The following is a 23,293-nucleotide window of genomic DNA, read 5'->3' as shown; positions in this document are numbered from 1 at the left end:
CCCAAAAAGCTGACTGGATATCACATTTTGTCATGAGTGGCCCAGGGCCGCATGCCCTGACTATGCTCACAACGTGGTCAAATGAGACATAATGCACAGAGCCATATTCTTCGGGGATGGCATAATTAACAGATGAGCCCTTCAGGTAGGAAAAGTGATTAATCAAATTATATTCACCTGGATCTTTCTTGGGAACCACTCCCGGGGGGTTACCTGCAGGTTCGGTATGAGAGGAGAGCTGAACGAGCTGGTGACCCAACCTGCATCACACTCCTTCGCGACCTTAGAAGCTACAATATCTGGCAGATCATGAGCAGACTTTAGATTCCCTGAGTGTGTGGGCCAGTAAAGGGAATATGGAAACCCTCTGTGAAGCCTTCCCAAAGAAAAGAGGCAGTAGCTCTGTTAGAATAGTGATCAAGCAACAGACGCAGGGGGCCAGGACGGATGGGGGTATAAACTAATCCCAGGCCTGAATTCGAGGAGGGGGAATTATTTTCCGGAATTGGATCCTGTGGCAGCAGTTGCACCAGCTCCACCATCTTCTTGCTGCTGCTGGAGGGCTGGCTACTACAAAATGGCTGCTGATTACTGCCTTCCTGGGAGCAAGATGGCCTAGGATGAGGCCCAAAACAGCTACTGCAATTGTGGCTGTACCTGCATCATCAGCATTGGCACTTTCCCTTCCCTACTTATCCTCCCAGCACATCTTGTGGCTAGAATCACACTTGGAAGCGACCCTGGAGAGGCTGGCTCGCCCCCTGACAAGCCACAACTTGTCATTAATCAAATCCCACCTGGCTAGCTCACTGTAAGAAGCCTGTTTACGAAAGGCTTTGTTGGAGCAGAAGGCAGTGGAGGCACCTGCCCTCAATACATTGCCCAGGTGGTCGGACGGGTGCCACTCCCATTCAAGGTAGGTGGATTAAACCACTCTCATGAATACAGTGTATCTGGTCAGCCAATTAAGAAAGGTGTGATCAGCCAACTCTTTCTTGACCCCTTTCCTATCAGATTGTGAGTTATGTCTGCCTTCCTCAGCATCATGTTTAATCAGGGTAAATGCATCTACATAATACCTATTTAAAATTTTATTCTTGACCCTACAGAACAAATGAATGCCAGGTGGATGCTCTGAATCATTAAAGGTGGGCAACAGTGGCGAAGCCCCAGAGGGCTGACCATCCCCTCCCCCACTGCAGTGGGGCCACTGGCTGCCTTCTCCCTTCATTTGATGGCCCAAGATGGCAGACCTGGGACCCATGCAGCTGTAATCCAATAGCTGTAACCCAGTCCAGTTGAATGAGTAAACTCCTCCTCTGAGGAGGACTCACCTGAAGACTGCTCGCAACTGGATATCTCAGTGTGTCTTGCTGATCTGTGTGCCTTACACCACTTGTGGTGATATATCTTGTGGGACTCATACCCCTGGGTTCCTTGTCCTTTGATGAGCTTGAGCATTCACTGGGAGAGCAGGCCTGTCTCTGCCCCCTGGAAGGCTATGAAGACCCTGCCGCAGCCGCACCTGAACATGAAAGCATTGCAGTTTCTATTGTAAGCGGGGAAGCTGAAACTTCCAACTAAGCTCCGAGTTGGCTGACCCATTCTTTGAAAAGCACCCATTCCTGGGAAGTATTCTCTAGGCTTGCCCTAGTGCAGGACACCAGTGGTACCAAGATACCAGCTGGCTCAGCTGGCCGAGCAGGAACATGCCACCCTCTGGCAGTGGAAGGTGTCTGCGAGGCTTTAGGCTGTAACTTCGAAGAGGAAGGAGCTGCCTTCTTAGCCCCAGTAGTGCACCCTCCATCTCGATGAGGGGCAGCCTAATGGCACATAGTGGCTGCTACATGTATCTTGGGAGGCATGATCTAATTAAGCACACAATAAAACAACAATCCGAGCAAAACAGTGTAGGGCCCTAATGAAGCAGATGTCCCTCCAACAATCTGAGCCAAGGTTTTAAATGCCTCCAAAGCATGCTAAATGAATGCTAACTCAGCCGCTAGAAGGTGCCCATGAAAGGCCACATGGCTCAAATTACTATTGCAAATATTATAGAATGATAGCTTAACAATAATTAAGCCACCATGATTACTGTGAAAACTTCCCTGTATAGCGACCCCCAGGGATGAGTATAACAATGTGACCTACTACTATTACTACGAGATAAAACTGCTGTAGCCAAATATTCACTACTGTGACTATAGAGCCATGCAATATGGTTAATTAATCTATGCAGTAAACAGACTTCAAATGGAAACCAGACCACCATGAGATTTAAAACCTATCATTGCCACCCAGGAATTAGTTATTTAACAACAGCCCCCCAACTACTCATAAGGACACAGGACGGCCACTGCAGGAGAGCAAAGGGAAAGGTGGTGCGCTGCTGACAAGCTAGGCAAGAAGATGACCCCAAATCATTATTACCAACTCCCCACTACAGCACCCTAAGTAAACTGGGCCCAAAGAGAGCTGACAAGCTAGGCAAGAAGATGACCCCAAATCATTATCACCAACTCCGCACTACAGCACCCTAAGTAAACCGGGCCCAAAGAGAGCTGACAAGCTAGGCAAGAAGATGACCCCAAGTCATTACTACCAACTCCCCACTACAGCACCCTAAGTAAACTGGGCCCAAAGAGAGCTGACAAGCTAGGCAAGAAGATGACCCCAAGTCATTACTACCAACTCCCCACTACAGCACCCTAAGTAAACTGGGCCCAAAGAGAGCTGACAAGCTAGGCAAGAAGATGACCCCAAGTCATTACCACCAACTCCCCACTACAGCACCCTAAGTAAACTGGGCCCAAAGAGAGCTGACAAGCTAGGCAAGAAGATGACCCCAAGTCATTACCACCAACTCCCCACTACAGCACCCTAAGTAAACTGGGCCCAAAGAGAGCTGACAAGCTAGGCAAGAAGATGACCCCAAGTCATTACCACCAACTCCCCACTACAGCACCCTAAGTAAACTGGGCCCAAAGCACCAACTCCCCACTACAGCATCCTAAGTAAACCGGGCCCAAAGAGAGCTGTCAAGCTAGGCAAGAAGATGATCCCATGTCATTACCACCAACTCCCCACTACAGCATCCTAAGTAAACCGGGCCCAAAGAGAGCTGTCAAGCTAGGCAAGAAGATGATCCCATGTCATTACCACCAACTCCCCACTACAGCACCCTAAGTAAACCGGGCCCAAAGAGAGCCCCACACAATAGATGCAAGTTATCACACACGTCCTCCACATTCTTCGCAGCCACCTCACATCCAGGTACAAGCCAACACCTGCAGTAGTCGCCCTCCAGTTCTTCAAGCCACCTCACTATGCTGCTCCAATGATTTCCTGGAAATGCTTGCTCAATGAGTAACACATGCTTCTGAAACCGAATGCAAGAATCGTGGACTCTGAAATTGTCCATATCCAAAAAATGAACAGGGCAGAGTGAGTGGCCGGCTGGCCCTTTAATACCGGCAGGGATGGTGGAGCCAAGCTGATGCTCGTTTCCCAGTCTGCGCTAAGCCCAGCCTTGTGAGAGGCTTACATGCAGCCAGTGAATGGCTGGACATTCAAGGAGCCAGCCTGCCCTAGCCAAAGGCCCCCGAGGCTGCCACTGAGGCATTACTTGCCCAGCTGCAGTGAACACGTGGCCTCTTCCTGCAGCATCCCCCCAGCCCTGCAGTTGCAAAGCGGCCCCCAGTAAATCAGCAGCTACAGATTAATATATTTTTTTAAGGAATAGGAAAAGTTATTGAGTAGGCTTTTTGATGCAGTTGATGATGCAGTAACTGAATTCTTAAGGCATCTGTCCATTGTGGGATTCTTAAAAAACAACAACAGAATTAGAAGATTCTAGAGGGAAAAGATGACTAAATTTGTAATATCAATACAATGAGGGAGAGAACATTATGAGTTAATCATAGCTGCTATGCCTTTTGGTGTATAAAATGAGGTTAGCAGCCCATTTGTGGAAGACCCTCATTGGCTACAGTATTTACCTGTAACAGTTGTGTCGGTCTCAGAAACTTGTCTTCCAGCCCAAAGCTGCTTTCAAAGTAACAGCAGTGGCCAACCTTCATTTAAGAGGTTAAATCTTCCCCAGCAGCCATCCCTGAAAAGCCATATCTGAGAGCCAGAGGGACCATCATGAACAAAATGCTTTGTGGCCTAGCAAGAAATAATTATAACACTGTACTGGTTTACTGAATTATCTAAAATTACAGTTTAATCTCTTGCTTGATTTAGATCAGTTTAATCAAGTGCCATCAGGTTACAGCATTAAATGCAATCCATTGCAATATTAAGGATTCCCATAGCTTTTATTGGCACAGGGCAAGAACATCATGTGGTTGAATTATGTAATAGACAATAATAACAATTTTATTAATTATTGTTGTGGAGATAGTGAAAGCTTGTTTGTCTATATTAATTAAAATTAAGTACAGCTAGCTTTTTATTTTGAACACCATTAGGTAGGCTGAAGCGTCAATACTAGTGTTTCTTGTCCTGTTTTAAAGAGTGGCATAGATGTTGTTCTGAGCCTCACTTCCTTAAACAACAGTTTTGGCTTGTGTGCAGAGCAAAGAACCATTGCATTCATCCAGTGGTGGCTTAATGATCTACAGTCTTCTCTGAGATTACTAGATCTTTAAAGCATTCTTTATGACATGTGGGAAATCATACCCACTATCAACACCCCCGTGTTCATGTATTCAACTTAAAATGTGGCCTAGGGCCAGGGTTGAGTCAAGGCAGGCTACCCCAGTGGCTCCAAGCCAAGAATGTGGAGTGTTGGGAATGGGGGCCCTGCAGGAGCCCAGGCCCAGCCAATCAGCTCTTCTGTGGGCTACCTGGGGAGGGAGCAGAGCTGCAGGTGGACTTGGTGCTCAGGATTTTCACTCTGGTCCATCCCTGCCCTACTTAGCCAGGCTGCTGTGGGGGCTTTGCTCTCAGCTGATTCCAGCTCTCTCTCCTGCCCTCCCTTGTTTTGTGTTTTATTACAGGTTGCATTATGGTTTACTTCATAGTCTGTGTCTCTACTTTTCGTCACACCTTGTGTGGGCAGTTTGGGCACTGAGACAGATCCATTGCAAGGGGAGGCTGTGCCTGCACACCCGCATCCCCCGTTTTTGGGACTCCTTTAACGGGTGGTGGTGGAGCCATTTAGTGACATGCCCAGCTAGGGGGCTGTCAGCAGGCTGTCACTACTAGGTGGCAAGGGAACCATGCAGAGGCTTGCGCCCATATGGTACCCCAGGACATGCCACTCCACAGGTTCTCCCCAGCAGGCAGGCTGGGAGAGACCAGGTAATATCAGACAGCAGGAGGGTCACCCAATGCTGGATCTTTCTCCATGTTGTGCCAGTGCTCCTGCGGTTGTATTCAATCAAAGCTGTGGCCTAATTTTCCCCCCACCTGTTCTGTGTTGTTGTCCTTCCTCTTCACCCTTGCTCCCTCCCTTGCCCCTGGATATGCACGAGCACTGAGAAAATTATCGGAAAAACTTGCATACCCAGATTCCTGTGTTAACTGGAGGCAACAAAGATTCAGTTAACTGAAGATTCAAAACCATCTTTTTTCATAGGTAGAAACATTCTGTTGTTTCTCTGTCAAATGCCATGCACATTGATGTCATTATGCTAATAAATAGTACTACAGTTCAGCCTAGCAGAGAAGTCTCATAGTTGCACTCTCAGTGTGTCCCAAAGACAAGCCATGGATTCTTCATCTTTAGAGCATATGTTGTCTACAGTTTTTGTCAGTGTAACTTGCTGAGTCTTACTGAGTTACAGATCATTCTTTAGTGTTCATTTGGCCTTTTTGTTGCCAGTTCTCTGATCTGTAAATGTCTATAGAAACCTAAATTTGTCCATGCCCAGGAGGGTAAGATGCCATAAGAACAATAACTCTAATACCATGTTATACTATGTCCAGACCAGACCCTCAGTTGCCACCATGGGAAATGTGGCTCCCAGTACCCTCACCCCCACTGAGCTTGGTTTCCTCCAAGGCAACAGCACAGGGCCTTATCTAGCACCACAACGCCAGGTGCAGGTGGAAGAACTAGCTGGGGTCCAGCATTGGAGAGAGGACAGCAGCCTCCACAGCCGGGGCAGAACTCAAGGCGAGGCTAGAGAGGGCTGGACTTGTGAGGGCCAAAGAAAAGCAGCAGCAGGGACTGAGGCCCAGCAGCCTACCCCAGCAAAGCCCCTGACATTATAGTCAATAGGGCAGGAGGGAGGACAGCTCCGGGAGAGGAGCCATCCAACAACCTAGAAGGAGGGACAGGGGAGGAGCAAATCATGGCCTTCCTCTGGAGAGAGGCCAGATACACCCAGGGAAGGGATGGGGCATTTGAACCTTTAAGGGCAGATTCCTGGGAAAGACCAAGGAAGAAAAGAGGGCACAGCTCTGGTGTGGGGAGAGCTGTAGTCCTGGAGAAAGGAAAAGTGGCACAATCCTCTTCCACATTCTGAGGCCTGGGGAGACCTGCTGGAAACACAATAGCAAGTCATATTTTTCAGTTCTTGAAGTTAGATGATTAAATATTTGCTGAAATTGCTTGTTATGCTATCACAATGGCTGTACAGTGTTGTTGCTATCAAACCAACATCAACATTTAAAATAAATATATGCATTTTAAGAATATTAATGAAAAATCTGGTTGGTTGAATTCTGTAGTTTGTGTTACATTTTTCATCTCTTGGATAAACCAGGTCCTTAAATGGGTTTCTGAACAAACTCATTCCCAAAATGGGAGAAATGGACTGTTCTGTGTTACGGTATTGACTGTAATGTTCAGTTCCAGGTAATTCTGGGCTTAATTATTACAAAATCAAGGATTTTGTCTTAGCTTGTACAGAGCGCTGTTTTTATAACATGTAAATGAACAGTCTGTCCGAGATCCATTAGGTTATTGAACTTGATTCTGCTTCTGCTTCAGTGGATTAATTTTTTGTAAAATAAAAGTAGTAATCTACCAAACTGTCATATTAAAATGAATATATTAATATAAGGAGAACAACTTTAATAGCTGTAGAAACCAAAATGGGTACATGTGTGGAAGGAATTCTTAGAAAGACAGGAGAAAATAGAAATCTAGGAAAATCTCCCATTTTAGCTCAATTTTAGTAAAAGTTATACATTATTAAGTAGCCTACCCACATTTCTATTTTCTGTGGTATTGTGTTAAATCTATAAGGGGGTCAGCATCAATTTTAGCACTATCAGTTTAAAAGATTCTTGGTTGCTGGTCTGAGAAAGATGTCTTGATAACCAAAATTGGAATATTATTGGGCCTGATGCAATAAAGGATGGCTGCTTGTGTTCTCATAAGAATAATCAACACAGAAGATATATTGATATGAAACAGAAATATGTCTTTTGTTCTGGAATTCAGGAAATTGAATTATTCACAGATATTTTAAATATCAAAGCTTTGAGTCCCTGAGGCAGCTTTGTAAATTGACTTGTTTGGACCTCTCTTGCTGTGTCCAGATTGATTGACTTTTCTTTCTTTTAAGAGAGTTATTTTTGTAGTCCTTACTATTTATGTAATACTCAGTGAAAGGAGCCTTTATTCCATCCAGTACCAGGCTTTCTGTGTTTATGTGAGACTTGTCTGGGCAAGGAAGCATTCTGTTCAAGGGCGGTTTTTTGTCATCTGCCCCTTTATTGGATTCTGCCAGTTAGTTTTAAAATATGGTAAACTCAAACTTCTCTGCTTGCCATGCTGTGGAGTGTTGTGATAGTCACTAGGAATTTTTGAAAGGCAAGTTCAAATGTAGAACACGTTAATATGCTGGGCGCTGTAGCAAATAAAATATTTTATCTGTTCACCCAAAGCCTGTTTATGCATAATTGATTGTGTATGCTGAACTTAAGTTTCTTTTTTCCTTTACATTTTCACTCCTGCAAAACTAGCTCTCCTTTCCCCAAATAGACGGACTTAAAACACTGTGCATCATTTAGTAGGGGGAAGGACATGGATCACAGCCCAACTGCTGTTTAAGATAGTTCAAAATACATCAAAAGAGTGTTTTGTTCACACAGCCTACAAACCTGTTATATTTAAACAATGTGTAACCTTCATTTCTCACACAGCAAAATAGTATGCCAGGGTCCAGATTTCTTTTGCTATATTGCACAGAATACAGAGACCCTAGTTTATTAATTATGTAGCTGTATGAGTTTGAATGCCACTGACTTAAAAGGTTTAGCTATATGATCTAGCATTATTAGCTTCATCCCTTGTGGCATATTGGAGACTTTCAGAATTTGCCACCACAGATTATGTAACACATTTCTTATTGTACATTTATTTGGTATATTGGAAGCCTAACACTTCCTTAAAGTGTCTAGTGTACCAGAACACCTCAGCATGTAGTACAGTTTGGGAAAAAATGTTTGGTTTCATGAGGAATCTTACTAACATAACCATCTTTCACTGATGTAGTTCAAAGTATAGATATTATTCCATTTTACAAAGTAAAAGCTGTTGTTCTGTAAAATAAATTTGGGTGCACACTGTGTATATGTGTGTGTGTGCCTGTGAAGTGCTGTCATGTCACAGCTGACTTATGGCAACCCCATAGGGTTTTCAAGGCAAGAGATGGTTTGCCATTGCCTGTCTCCGTGTCATGACCCTGGTATTCCTTGGAGGTCTCCCATCCGAGTACTAGCCAGGGCTGACCTTGTTTAGCTTCCCTGACAAGAGCTGACAAAATTGGGCTAGCCTGGGCCATCCAGGTCAGGGCACAACCTATATAGGTAAGAGCAGGTCCACTGATTCTGTTGTCAGGAAGTGACATACGACGCAGGGGTGATGGGCAGCATTGGTATATCTTGTCTTGGGTAAATGTAACAGTCTAGTGAATTCAGTGCCATTGCCTTTTCTTATTCTAAGCCAATCCCCTATATTAGCGAACACAGTCAATCCCTTTGGTTGGCATTTGTTGCTGATGATCATAAGAACATAAGAGAAGCCAATGCTGGATGAGGCCAATGGCCCATCCAGTCCAACACTGTGTCACACAGTGGCCAAAAATACCAGGTGCCATCAGGAGGTCCAACAGTGGGGCCAGCTAAAGCTTAATATTATGGCAGCTCTATAAACTTCTTGTTTTCAGATAGGACTGATTCACAGTCATTCCAGGAAATATTAGAGTACAGACCTGCCGATTAACAAACGGATCATACAGTTCTTTCAAAAGTCTTTTCTTTCTGGTTTCTTTAGTGGAAGCATATTCATACAAAAAGTGAATATCCATCATTAAATAATCAATTTTTTCACAGCATGATTGGGTAAAAGTCAGACGAACAAAAATTAAAAATATTTTTATTATTCTTTTCCAATGATACTCTCTGTGTGCATTCTTCGTTTGCTGAGGGAGTTCACATGAGTACTTTCCAAACAGAAGGATTAACAGTCCTTCATTCTGAAGAATTCAAACAGACTTTTTTCACACTTGCACATACTGTTCTCAAAGATAAAAGTTTGAGTCCAGTGGCACCTTTAAGACCAATAAAGTTTTATTCAAGGTATGAGCTTTTGTGTGCAAGCTCATACCTTGAATAAAACTTTATTGGTCTTAAAGGTGCCACCGGACTCAAACTTTGTTCTGCTGCTTCAAACCAACATGGCTACCCTGCCTGAATCTGTTTTCAAAGATGTTAAAGAAAAGCCAGGTGCCAATAAAGAGAATGATATCTATACATTAATTATTTTGATTTTAAGCTGACCTAAATTATGGTCTCAGGGAAATATAAAGACTTCTAATAGATAATTTTGTAGGTTTTTGCTGCCTATTGGACATAAGCAAAACTTAATGTAACTGACTGTATCATATATGTCAGTCAAATATTTCAAACAGCACAAGGCATTGGGAAAACTAAAACATTACTAAAAGGAATCTGATTCTTTATTGTGATTTTTTTTGTCTGCAGTGCTAATTAATGCGGGAAGCAACAGAAATTTAATTACTACATATTTAAGCTTTTTTGCAGAATTTGGGAGCTGAGGCATTTTCTCCCATTCCAATATTCAAGAGATACGGAGAGATGTTTTAGTAGTGGTCAGTCCCTTTTCTCCTCTCTTAATTTCAGGGACAGTTACAATATTTTTAAGTACAAAGAAGGTAATTTAACCAGCAGTAGCATTCCAAGTCTTTTCCCCTCTACTTTTCGTCAATTAAGTTGTGTGATTCTTATATGTGCGTGTGTTTTCTGTTTCTATCAAAGACTTTCTCTGATTTACATATATTTTTTTACATGTTGAGCTCATATACACTCTGAAACTGGATCAGTTCAACTGTAGTTGTTGACCACTCTGCTCCCATCCCCTGTTATGGAACTTCTGGCAAGGAGGAATTTGGATAGGGACTCTACTCACCTAAGCTGATCCTAGCAAAATGAAGAGAAGCAGTGGTCTGTTTTACATAAGATATGTGTTCATTTATGGTGAATGAAATTTATCTGGGGATATCAATAGCAGGTGTGATTGGATTAGGTGTGATAATGCAGAGAGGTAGCAGGTGTAGAGAAATCAGCACTGGTAATAAGACAGGAAACCTAGGTCTCGATTCAGTCCAGGTGGATACATCGTCTTGAGCTTCATTATCAGTTGCAGTTCAGCAGTCTCTCTTTCTAATCTCCATTTGAAATTCCTTTGTAAGATAACTGCTACTTTGGGGGGGATAGGCAAAGAGAAAAGGAATCAATTAAAAACTGGTGTTGCTGTGGGAGCTAAGGCTTGGGAATTGGTTTCTGTGAACAAACTCTCACCTCAGATTAAGAAAGGGATATGCTCCGTCATTCCCTTTTATGGTTATGCCACCGAATAACCATGGCTATGCCACTGCCACAACTGCTGGATTAGAGAGTGATTTGGGAAACTCTTCATTCACTATAGATGCCAACATTTTCTCTGGTTAATTCTTAGCAATGGTGAGCTTTCAAACAACATAGAAACAAATTGCTTGACAGTGCAATCCCCAATAGAGTATGTAACGTTCATCTAAGTCCATTGAAGTAAATGGGCTTAATGAGCAGCATGTTATATGCTAATAGTGTGGGTGAATCTGCAGATATTTAAATGCACAGGTTGGGCCTGCACTGACTAAGAACACAGATCTGCAAACTTGGGGCGCTCTAAATGTTGTGCAGACAACACTTCTACCTTCTCTGTCAGGCAGTGGTGAGCAAGAACCAATGGCAGGCCCAGTATCAGAGGCTGGGAGCCATGCAGGGCTTGCCAAAGCATCCTCCCCACACACACACACCAATGCTGCCAGTGAGCCCCATGCAGGAGGGCTGCAAGCCTCAGTGGGCCCAGTGTCAGAGGTCAGGAGCTGTGTAGGGGTTGCTGGCAGCAGTAGTTGTGGGGGGGCAGGCAGCATTGGTAAACCTGATGGCAAAGGGAGCTGCGTGGAGGTTGCAGTCAGGCAGTCAGGCAGCATTGGTAAACCTGATGGCAAAGGCTGGGAGCTGCGTGGAGGCTGCAGTCAGTGTTGTCTTTTGCAGCAACGGGGTGAAGCCTTGGCAAGTCCAGTGCAGCTTCTGGCCTCCATCTCCATGGCTGTCAATGCTTTTCTCCCCCCAGCTGACAGAAAAGAGAGGTGCATTGTGGGGGTGACAAAAAGGGGGAGAAGCCTTGATGAGCCCAGCAGTGGAGGAGGCTGAGAACTGCCCATGGTGGTGGTGCTACTGGTGGTGAATAAAGGTAAGAGGGGAAGGGTTTGGCAATGGAGGAGCAGGAAGGGAGCTGCACAACCGGGCTCAGCGGCCAGGGAGAAGAGGATTGGATCCCCTCTGTGAGTCTCCCAGGCCCCCAATTATCTTATAACTAATAATGATGTATACCCCAATCTGCATTTACACAGAAGTAAGACTTTTCAATAAACTTGGGGGAGGTCCCCCCCTAGCTTGCAGAAAAATCTGAAACCTTTAAAAATGCATCAGGGGTTTATATCTCCCCCAACTGTAGATCAGGGGTTTACACCCCCCACACTAAGGAGTGCTTTCTGCACTTGCACACACTCCGCTGTCTGGGCTGCATCCACTCTCCTCACTGGATGTGCAGGTGAGCAAACATCTGCCTCCACTGCCTCTTTCTGCACTTGTGCACACAACTCGCCTGCTGGCTAGCCACATCCACTCTCCTCACTGAGTGGGCAGGTGAGCGAGCATCTGCCTCTGCTGCCATTGAGGCAGCAAAGCTTCCAAGCAGCAAGTTGGGTGGGGGAGCCACCACCACTGCAGCTGTTGAGGAGAAGAAAGAGTTGGAGTGAACGGCTCAAGTGACACCACTGGAGGCAGCCGAGTGACTGAGAAGAAGCCTCCTCACCTGCAGTGCCGTCACCTCAGTCTTAGTGCTTGGCAGCTGAGGGGAGAGTCAGGGACGGCAGTTCAGGTGGCACCACTAGAGGAAGTTGGGTTGGGTACCTTATTGCTCACCTGCAGTGGCATCACCTGAACCCCCTTCCCCAACTTTCCCCTTGACTGCTGAGCGCTGAGATAGGGGCAAAACCATTGCAGGAGGGTGGCTGGGCAGGAACAGGCGGAGGTAGAGGGGTAGAGCAGCTGTGCAGCTGGGTGGCCACAGCAGGTGGGAGAGTGAGAGGGGGCTGAACAGAGCAGTGGAGTGGGAGGATTCCATCCTCCAACCTCACCACCATTTAGAAAAATAAAATTAACCTCAACACAATCAGCAACATTTTGTTATGCAGACCCACTTGTTACAGAATAAATCCTGCTGTCTAGGAACTTGTTGGAAAAGATTCTTACTCACTCTGACTTGATCGTTTGGACATCAGACTCCTGAAGGGATGACTAATTCTGAGGAGGAGGAGAATGGCCACTGTGACAGGAATTTTGGTTGAGAACAGTCTTCAAAATGTTTATAAGTACAGCAATGTATTACAGCTTTTGTTACATTTTTTTAAATTAAATGGACAACTTTAGGAAGAGGGCAGGCCTACGGACAATGCTCTATTGTACATTGTGAATGTGGGGGAATGGCACGCATAATAAATATTGCTGCATTTCAAAAAGTTTGAAAAACAGTATTTTTAAAGTATATCCTGAGTGGAAATTTGAGACAAATAATGCTGATATCTATGTAATGATGTCTCCGTTTTCTGAACAGTACTCATATTTGTATTAATTAAAGTTCTGAAGATAACACAGTTTCTCATGGGTTGCAAAAGTTGTTAGTGTTGTAGAAAAATACTTTTTTCCTTTGTGTGCATACAAAATGGCATATGTTTAAGGAAATAACATTTGCAAAGTAAATCAGTATTGGTATTCACCCAAGATGTACCAAATGAACACAATACCCCAATAGAAATAAACATTAGGAACCCAATCCACAAAGCAGTTTGCTAACCCTAACCCTTCCCCCCCCCCCAAGTGCTTCCATATCACAAAATTCTGTACTATTTGTGCCTGGAGTGGGCACCAGCCCACAGACGGGAGAAGGATGACACAAACACAAGTTCTTTTGTGTGTCCCCGCCCCCGAACCCCTTAAGGGACTTTCCTTTGGGTCATGCAGGGAGCCCACCCTGCACAACCTGCATTGTGTTTCCCAGCCAATGCCTAAACGCCAGCACCCAGCTTTGATGGGTATGCTTTTTTTAACCAGTAGTGCTAACAAGCATTAGGGTTGCCATGCCTTCACGATGCACCAGCAGGGGGTGAGAGGGAGCCTTCCAAGAGTGGGGTGGGGCTCCACCCCCAAACAGCAACATCATGCAGCAATGTTCCCGACATGATGACATCACTCAGAAGTGACCTCATCATGCCAGGGACATTGCACAGCAATGCTCTGGTTTGAGAGCAAAACTCTGTGGTAAAATTGCCCTCAAATCATGAAGTTTTGCCCCAAAAACAGAGTGATGACATACAATGTCCCTGATGTGATGACATCACTTCTGTGTGATGCCATCATGTTGGGGACGTCGCCATGCAACGTCGCTGTTTGGGGGTGGGATCCCAAAAGTAGGGGATTCCCCGCCCCCCACCTGGAGAATGGGAATCCTAACAAACATACACAGTAAACATATTATTTGTTATGGAGAAGGCAGAACCCCCAGGGCCTATCAGCCAATTAGCCCTGGATAAAATTCCTTCCCAACTGTGTTGACTAGTGACCCACTTCAGCCATAGCAAAGGATGACGTAGGGTTGTGAGCCCCGGAGACCTCCCGGACTTAAGGCTCATTTCCAGACTACAAAAATCAATTCCCCTGGAGAAATAGATGCTGTGGAGGGTGGATTCTGTTGCATTGTACCCCACTGTATCCCTGTCCTCTCTAGGCTCTGTCCCCAAATCTCTAGGAGCTTCCCAACCTAGATCTGGCAACCCTACCTCCCCCATCCCCTACTGTTAGTCAGGGGGGACCTGGCAATCCAAACTGGGTAGCCACATAGAAAATAAAACCTACAAGCATGAGGTGGAAGGGTGGGTTTTTGCTGAGGGAGAGTTGCTGAATTTCAAGCACCTCTTCAGCCTGCTCCTTTCAGTCTGAGCTGCATATCACAGACAAGCCTGCAAGTCTGCGTGCCCCACCCATCCTGTGAAGGGCTGACGGTGGGTGGGTGTGCGGGCTGCAAGAAGCTGCTTGAGAGCTGACTTCAAACAGCCATTGCTGGACCCAATTTCCCAAAGTCATCCAAGTTTCCCCTTCTCTCACCCAGGCACAAATGATGTCCCAGCTTATGGCTGGAGCTATACTTCTGAGAAAGGGAGACCTGTGCACGTGACCCATCAGGTTACTCCAAGCTCAGCTTGTAGATATAACTGCCTGTGATGAGTTTCCTTGGGTTCAGCTCTATGGAGTTGGCTGTGGGAACAACTGCTGCTGCCTGACTCAAACAGAGAGCCTTTTGCACACTTAAGTAATTGGAACTGGATGAGTGGAGAGTTGCTGCTTCAGCCACCCTTATGCTGTAGCTGGGAAATAGCCAGCTGGAACAGAGATGCTGTACCAATAAGTCAACTGCAACTTGACAGTACTTTACTACCTCGACAGCAAAGCAGATAAGTTCATGGAGACTTTCCAAAACCCCTTACTCAAGGCATACAACTCCCAGCTTGAGCAGAAGGACTGATAGCAGTTCTCTGGCTCCCACAATGGCTTTGGAGACTGAGGAGGGTCATATATGAGCTCACCTCTCTCTTCAGCCCAGAAGTCACTGCAGATGGCTTGTCTTGAGATCAGAAACTAAAAGCAGCAAGCTTTCATGCTCTGAGGCTGAGGTGCTCAAACCTTTGTGAGGGCATTAGGGTGGAATGGAGAATAAACTTGCTCCCTTGCCCCTTCAGACTTCAGGCCCCAAGTCCTTGCATATAGAGTGTGGAATAATTGGGCTTACATGATGATAGCCTGAAAGCCCCCATCTTCTGAGGCCAGAACCTTCCCTCCTACATTTGGGTTCATGGATGAAGGGAAGCATGGAGTAGACTGTTTTGCTTCAGTTATTCTGCTGTTGACTCACTAATAGCTTGTGCCTGGGTGCTGCCGAAGGTTGTGGGAAACATGCATCTACAGCCATCTGGGATTTGGTTTGAAGAAGGTGGAAGGGTTTCCCCCCCCCCCTTAATTAAGCAGGGATTTCCTGCATGCCTTGAGATTTGTTCACCTCCCCCTATGCATGTTGGGGCCCACTCTGGTCTCCTCCTTTTTCAACGTTCCCAACAAGTCTGTATGCAGAATACCCAAGAATACACAATGAGTTGAGAAAGACCATCTAGAACTATTTTTATGAATTAATTAAAGGGATTGCAGTAAAAGTCATATTGCTTTTTATTGTAAATATGTTACATTGTTTCCTTTGCTTATGTATCCAGAGTTCCTGTTCCCTTTGTTTTCCCAGGAATCTTGTACATTGTATTCCTCATTATTTCAAGATGCTCAGCTTTGTAATATCATCTTGAAGTTCAAAAAGTACATGCTCATCAGTCCCACTCTCACCTTCCAGTTCTGGTGTTTTCAAAACTGCTGACACAAGGAACAAAATTACTGGGATCAAATTGAACAGTTGAACCTCATTAGTGCTAATAGTTCCATTTTAGCTCAGTTTGATTATATCTTCTGCTTTTGCATCTGATAAAGCAGATAATGACTTTCGCTGGTTAACCGTAGTACAAAAATCAGTATGGAATTCAAAGGTTGTTGACTTGTCTATTTACCTAATTTATCTGATATAAAAATTATCTTTCTTTTTCAGGTGATTGAATCCTTGGGAATTATTATTTATAAAGCACTGGACTATGGCTTGAAGGAGAATGAAGAGAGAGAGCTAAGCCCTCCCTTGGAACAGCTTATTGATCACATGACTAATATGATAGAAGCAGATGGGAGCAAAGACGAAGGCTATGAGGCTCTGGATGAAGGTGTAGAGGATGAAAATGATAAAGAGGATGTCGAAGTTATACAGTCTTATCGAGATGTCATGAAGGTATAGTTACTTGTCTCTTTATGTGATATTATTTAAAAGACTCCTTGAAGTACAGGACCTTCACATGCAGTACTGACATCATAGTTCACATTCTCTCTCTCTCTCTCTCTCAACACAGTCCAACACAGAGTAATGTGGCCTTTAGCACATGCCTTTGTTGGATTATGGCTGTCATTATATGTAAACATATTTTTCACATGTAACATGCTGGTGGCTTGAGTGCAAAGGAACAGAAATTTAAATGGTGGATAGGAACCTCAGTTACCTGATTGGTATTCCTTTGTGGAATTGATATACGCATTTCATAGAATCTTTTATACTAATAATGTGTGTGCATGCACATGAAAACTTTTACCTTAATTAAAACTTTGTTGGTCTTAAAGGTGCCTCTGGACTCAACCTTTGTTCAGCTTACTTTAGTGTTACTGTTACAGCTTGGGAGCCAGGATAAATTGTTGGTTGGAGCGGTTGTATTATTAGAACCACCACCATCCCCTACAGGTCTCTAGCTCTAGGATGCAATAAGCTTTTAGAGGCTTGAGCAGGCCAGTTCTCCATCCCACTGTACTCTATTTTCCCCACCCATTTTAACTGACATTCAATTGGTCTTAACATTCTCTGACTTCTAGAAAGCAGTGAACATACTCATTATGCTGTTTTGTGGAAAGGAGGTGTTGTTTTTAAAAATTGTAAACTAAATATTTTTGTGCATGCCTAGGGAAGTGTCTAGAATAGCATACAGAAACCTTTGTTAGTGGGTAACCCCATTATGCTACCTTATCATCAGTTTCTGTATTAGAACAAATATTTTATATGGAGCCATCAATGTACAACATGCTAGACTAGCATCAGCAAAACTCTCAGTGGGAGGGGGGATTTCTGCAGTTTTTAAATGATCCATTTATTGTTTGTCTCCTGATTTATTGGCATCATGCATCAGATGTGGAAAAATGTTTTGCATTCATGTATGTTTTTGAAATGCATGTGATTAACACCATAAGAAAATTAAGGTTTTATATTACTGAATGAAACTAGGGTTTTCAAGTGCAGGAAAACATAAGAGATGTTTCTGCATTTCCTGTATATCTGGAAACAACCTAATAGAATTAAGCCATTTGTACTTTGGTTATTTCCTCTTCCCGACTCCCATTTCACAAGAGTTCTGCAGCATCTCAGTTCTAAATTTAACACACTGGTCTGCCTGCATGAATACTTTACCTTACTCATAATGATACTAGTACCGTGTCTTGTTTTTCTTCCCTTTCAGAGGATATAGTATTGCAGTGCATTTGACACTATTGCCAGTGCTGTATGTAAATTAACAATTTGTCCACATTCTTCAAATAAAACTGAATGTGGAGTGTTGCTTGTAGGTAAGGGCTCTTTTTGTAGCAGGTACTCATTTGCATATTAGGCCACACACCCCTAATGTAGCCAATCCTCCAAGAGCTTACAGTAGCTCCTGTAAGAAGAGCTCTGTAAAACACAGCCTTTGTATCAGTGAAGTGACACATTCTACGCCTAGAGTTGCCAGCCGCCCCGGTGGGGGAGGGGGATCTCCTGCTTTGAGAACCCCTCCCCCATTTTTGAAGCATCAGACACTGGGGGGGGGTCAACCGTCAGGTGATGCTCTATGATTTCTTTCCTCCTAGTCTCTATGGTAGCCATAGAGTGGGAGGCTAGAGCGTCACAGCTGCTGGAGAACTCCCTACCTGCATCCTCTCATGTGTTTGGGACTGGTTTCCCCTAGCCAAAGCTCCTGGGGCTGGGCAAGAAAGAGCCTGCCTGGGAAGGATGGGGGTGTGCTGCAGAGCTGGCAGGTGGGTGAGCATGGGGTGGAAAGAAAAAGAACATGTTTGTGTGTATGTGCATGTGTATATCTGTGTGTGAAAGAGAGCGAGAAAGAGCCTGCCTGGGAGAGAGAAAGAGAGAGAGAATGAGTGTATGTGTGTTTCATCCAAATCAGCCTACAGCTGAGCAAGAGGGAGAGTGTGTGTGTGTGTGTGTGTGTGTGTGTGTGAGAGAGAGAGAGAGAGAGAGAGAGAGAGAGAATGTGAGGAATTTCACATTACCCTTTTTAAGTCGGTTTGAAGCCGTTTTTGATCTGTCGTGGAGTAAACCGATATAGGGCTGCCATTTCACACATGGCTTTCCCCTACCGGTAAACAGCTGGATCTGAAGCAGTTTGCCATTTTAGACTGCACTGCTTTTTCCCACTTTTTCCTGCTGTTTTTTGCCCGCGCGGGCGATCTCCGGGGTTTTTTTTTACGTTTGCTTTAGAGCGCTATGGCGCTATAACAACACTCCAGGCATTCCAGTGGGGTTGCTATAATGCTGTTTTGCTGTTGTGTAATAGCACTATAGTGCTCTAAAGCGAACATTTTTTTTAAAAGCCGGAGATCGCCCGCACAGGCGAAAAACAGTGGGAAAAAGCATTTCGGATCCGGGAGAAGAAACTGAAGACTACTTGGAAGTGGTTTACAGGTAAAACGGTTCAGCCCCGTTTCCTGAACAGGACAGAAGCGTTTGTGTGTGAAAGTACAAATATATTCCGGTAGGGAACCAGTTCTAAAACGGTTCTGTCTGAAATTCCTCTGTGTGTCTCACCCAAATCAGTCGGACACTGCAGGAGTTAGTGTTCTTAAAGAGTCCTTTGCCTCTTTGCTTTTGCTTCAGTGGCTCACATCTGAAGCATTGGTAACTGAAGCCTCTCATGTGAACAGTGAAAACCGCTTCTTTCTTGAGACCAGTGGCACCTTTAAAACCAACAAAGTTTTATTGAAAGTATAAGCTTCCGTGTTCAAGCACACTTCATCAGACTTCTTTCTTGGCTTAGGTGAGAGAAAGCAGCTTTCCTTCAAAATATGGGGGAGGTCCTTGGGTCAAGATCAGACAACTGAACTTTAGGCTAGTTACTGATCCCTCTATTATGCTCTACTGGTGCTGCATTTTCTCTTTAGCAATGAAGGCAACAGTAAACCATCTCAGGCTGCAATCCTAAAAACACTTTCCTGGGAAGCTGAAAAAAATTGGATACTTCTGAGTAGACTGTCTTAGGATCGCTCATTCAGAAACCTTCTGGTTGAAAGATATAAATCTTTTAAAAATATGTATAAATAAATAATAGCTCTTTTTTCTGTTTCTGACCCAGAACATACATTTTTACCAAGCCCTGCACCAAGATGAATTTTGACTCTTTATGTAAACTACGATGATTAATTCTATCTCTATAGTATTTTGACATTTTTACTAAAGCTTTTTTAATCCAGCAGGTTTAAAATAATTCTGTCAATCTAAAAAATAAAATAGCCATTTAGAATATTACAATACTATATAGAAGTCACCCATTCATAGCCATCCCAAGCAAGGATTTAAAGCACTTCTGGAAAATGTTAAGACTCAAACTTTGGTGGGACTGTAGAGGAAGTGAATTCCAACGCTGTAGGACAGACACCAAGTGTGCTAGTGTACTTTTGTGGTACAGACTTGGTACAATCCACTAGGACATTCTCCTGAGCAGATCACCTCAGAAGGGGGCAGAGATGCACAAAAATTCCTCTATACCTCTCTGCTTCATTCTTACTGGGCTCATGCAGGAGATGTTTTCTGATAGATTCCACTACTGGAGCAGTTATTTTGCAATGTCCTTCAAAATTACTGTAGCTCAGTTCAAACATAATATGAGGCCATGCCATGATCTAATTAAACTTTGATTAGTGTGCGTAACTAAATGCAGGCCACTCTACTGGTTAATTAGGGTCCCTCCAACCAGGATCTGAAACCATAGTTTGCAGTTGAATAACTAAACCAAAGTTAGTCTTAGCTGTGGTTTTGTGCACTTGACCTGTGATCTAGAAGTGACATCACAGCCTTGCTAGACACCACCCCCAAAGTCCCCAGGTGTTTCCTGAGTTGAACCTGGCAACCCTATCTACGCCTTTTCTTATTCACTGTCTCCTAGGGTTGCCAACTCCAGGTGAGGAAATTCCTGCAGATTTGGGTAGAGGGAGCCTGAGGTGGGGAGTTGTGGAGGGGAGGGACCTCAGCGGTGTACAGTGCCATAAAGTCTACCCTCAAAAGCAGCCATTTTCTCTAGGTGAACTGATCTCTGTAGTCTGGAGATCAGATGTAATTCTGGGAAATTTCCAGACCACACTGGGAACCCTAAGCATGAGGTCTTGTGACAGTCTATTGTAGATAATTCCCATCAGCAGATCTTTCTCCTTTGCTGGTAGAGGCTGCTGCAGAATGTTTGCTTCCTGGTTTGAGGCTTTCTGTAGTTCAGAGTCTGCCCTTTAAAGTGACACAGGGCTTTATTTTTGTTCTGTTTTGTGTTTTTGGCAACTCATTGCAGTCATTCCAATGACTAATAGTCCTCTTAGGAATTTCACCAGAGCATTGATGTAATGTTCTTCCTCAGCCCACGCACCTTCATCACATTCCGTTTTCCTACGAGCTCCTAACAGAACTCTGCTTATCTGACTCAGATTAAGATCCTAAATGCATTCATTGTTTGGCAACAAATGGGTAAAGTTGTACAGCATTGCACTGTAGTGGCAAGTGGCAGTAATTGATTTTGCTTTGTTTGTCCCTTTCCTTGTATCAGCTCTGCTTTATTAACTTTGTTACCAAAGGTACATGCTACCTAATTTGGTACAACTGTAAATATAGTAGTGGTAAGCTAATGACATGTGGGTGAGATCTGCCAGTAGACATCTGCCATTTGGTCCAGTATTCAGTTTTCACTTCCTCTGTAAAAGGAAGCAGAGCCTCCTTCTACCTGGCTCCAATAGGGCATGTAAACCACCCGATGCACATGGGCTAAGCTTGCCATACTGTACTATCTCTAGCATCCCTCTTCTTTCTGAAATAGCCAGTGCATCAATCTTGGTTTTTTGATATCAGCTGCTTATGAATGTCAAGGCAGTATATGAGTAGGAAGGAAGGGTTCCTTACACCTGGGCTTTGACCCTTCTCTTTGTTTACCTTTGAAACATGTCAGTATTATACATAGCTAGCTATGTCATCAGATGCAAAGAAAATAATTTATTATTTATTACTTTAGTTTTGTGAATCGCCCAGTCCCTGCACACACAAGGCTCTGGTCGATGTACAACAGTTAAAACAATGTTAAAATTAATAAAATCTATTAAAACAAGTAGCTGTTGAAGGTGGAATGTCAACCTTGTGGTCATAAATAGTTATGTTGTATTTATTTAGCACTGTGTATTTACCTCCTTTCAGTTGGGCATACAAAATCCCAGTGCCAAGGGGCATTTCAGTGGGCTTAGAGTGGTTACTCAGTTTAGAATTGCTCTGTTAATGTTTGAAGGTGGCAGTTATTGGTCTGATTTTCCCATATTTCTTATGTATTCTAAGATTGTGTGCATTTGGAAATATAACCATGTCATATCCTACAGGTATTGTATTAATGAGCCATAATTAAATTGTTTTACATTATGTTATATGACGTAAGTGCTTAAATTATCATATGCAACTGTGCATTGTTCAAAGGAGAGTTTGTATTTTCTACTTCAGTTGTATCAAATTGTTGTTCCTTTAAACCACTATTAGTTTGGGTTGTTAACAGTTAACTTGAACAGATCTAGTTGAAAGCAAGGTCAGGTTGAAAATTAGCTGGCTCATAAACTTTAAAATAGTTTCAACTCCAGTGTGATTTATTTGCAGATAAGATCGAGAGGAAGTACTACTACTTATGGGATTTCAACATTATATTACATTTTATCACCAATATTTAACTGCTGCCATTCTCTCTATATACTTTCCTGAGATCAGTACAGGCCATGACCTTTTTAACTAAAAGCTGAGAAAACCTTCTTTTATGTTGTGCACCAGAGGAGCCCATGAAATGAGGGTTTACTGTATAACTTATGTTGCTATAGCTGCAACAGCTGAAGTGGCAAGCTGCTTTTAAAACTATAGTATAGCTTCTGTGCTTTGAATTTTTCAGTTAGCAAATTGGGTATCCAGGATTATTTTCTAAAAGTTGTATCTTTGGCACAGCATAAAAGAGAAGTTCCATACTTTTCATGCAGATACCTACTGCTGAATGTAAAGAAGTAGTGGTACTGGAAGTTGGAATTAGCATTTCTCTAGGGTTCTCCAGGACATGCGTATGCAGCAGTGGACATCAAGACAGGACATGGTGTCAGTTTTCCGGTTTATGGCGGCGCGCTGAGCCCTCCCGGACTTTCCGGGGGTGAAGCTGTGCTCTGGCCGAAGGAGGGGGTGCGCAGGATCGTCACCCCCCCAGAGACCCGGCTGAAGGGGCTCTGGCCATGGGACTCTCGAGGGGTTGCCTCTTCGCCGGCACGATGCCGGGGAATTGAGGCGCCGGCATCGTGCACCTCCCAAACTTCCCGGCATCGTGCACCTCCCAGACTTCCCGGCATCGAGCACCTCCCGGACTTCCCGGGGGTGAAGCTGTGCTCTGGCCGAAGGAGGGGGTGCGCAGGATCGTCACCCCCCCAGAGACCCGGCTGAAGGGGCTCTGGCCATGGGACTCTCGAGGGGTTGCCTCTTCGCCGGCACGATGCCGGGGAATTGAGGTGCCTCTCAGTCCCGAAGGTTCTTCGTGCTATGAGACCGAATGGAACTAAGCGACGCTGACCGGGGCAAGCGCAGGAGGTCGAGCAAAAGAAATGGAGCTTAAACGAGGTCTGAGGACCAACTATGAATGTGAGTTCAATCTAAGCATTTAAATAAAAGGAAAAGAAAGCTCCCCAAACCCCCCACGGAACAGAAAGTGAGGCGAGCGGGGGAGGGACGCCTCCCAAACGCACGTACTTAAAAGTGAATTAAACGCACGTACTT

The 23,293-nt window shown here is 44.2% G+C and overlaps 1 protein-coding gene across 1 annotated transcript in view; it reads left to right on the top strand.

The window, feature by feature from the left end:
* The window catches only part of SPIRE1 (spire-type actin nucleation factor 1), a 138,861-nt gene that overhangs the window by 32,090 nt on the left and 83,478 nt on the right, over positions 1 to 23,293 (top strand). Inside the window, exon 3 of the mRNA XM_015414360.1 lies at positions 16,229 to 16,459. Within this exon, the coding sequence (XP_015269846.1) occupies positions 16,229 to 16,459 (231 nt within the window). The remainder of the gene's footprint in view (positions 1 to 16,228; positions 16,460 to 23,293) is intronic.

Source organism: Gekko japonicus, unplaced genomic scaffold (genome assembly GCF_001447785.1).
Source record: "Gekko japonicus isolate JY-2015 unplaced genomic scaffold, Gekko_japonicus_V1.1 scaffold157, whole genome shotgun sequence".
Lineage (NCBI taxonomy): Eukaryota > Metazoa > Chordata > Lepidosauria > Squamata > Gekkonidae > Gekko > Gekko japonicus.
The sequence above is the reverse complement of the archived record's forward strand: the minus strand, read 5'-3'. Positions and strand labels throughout refer to the sequence as shown.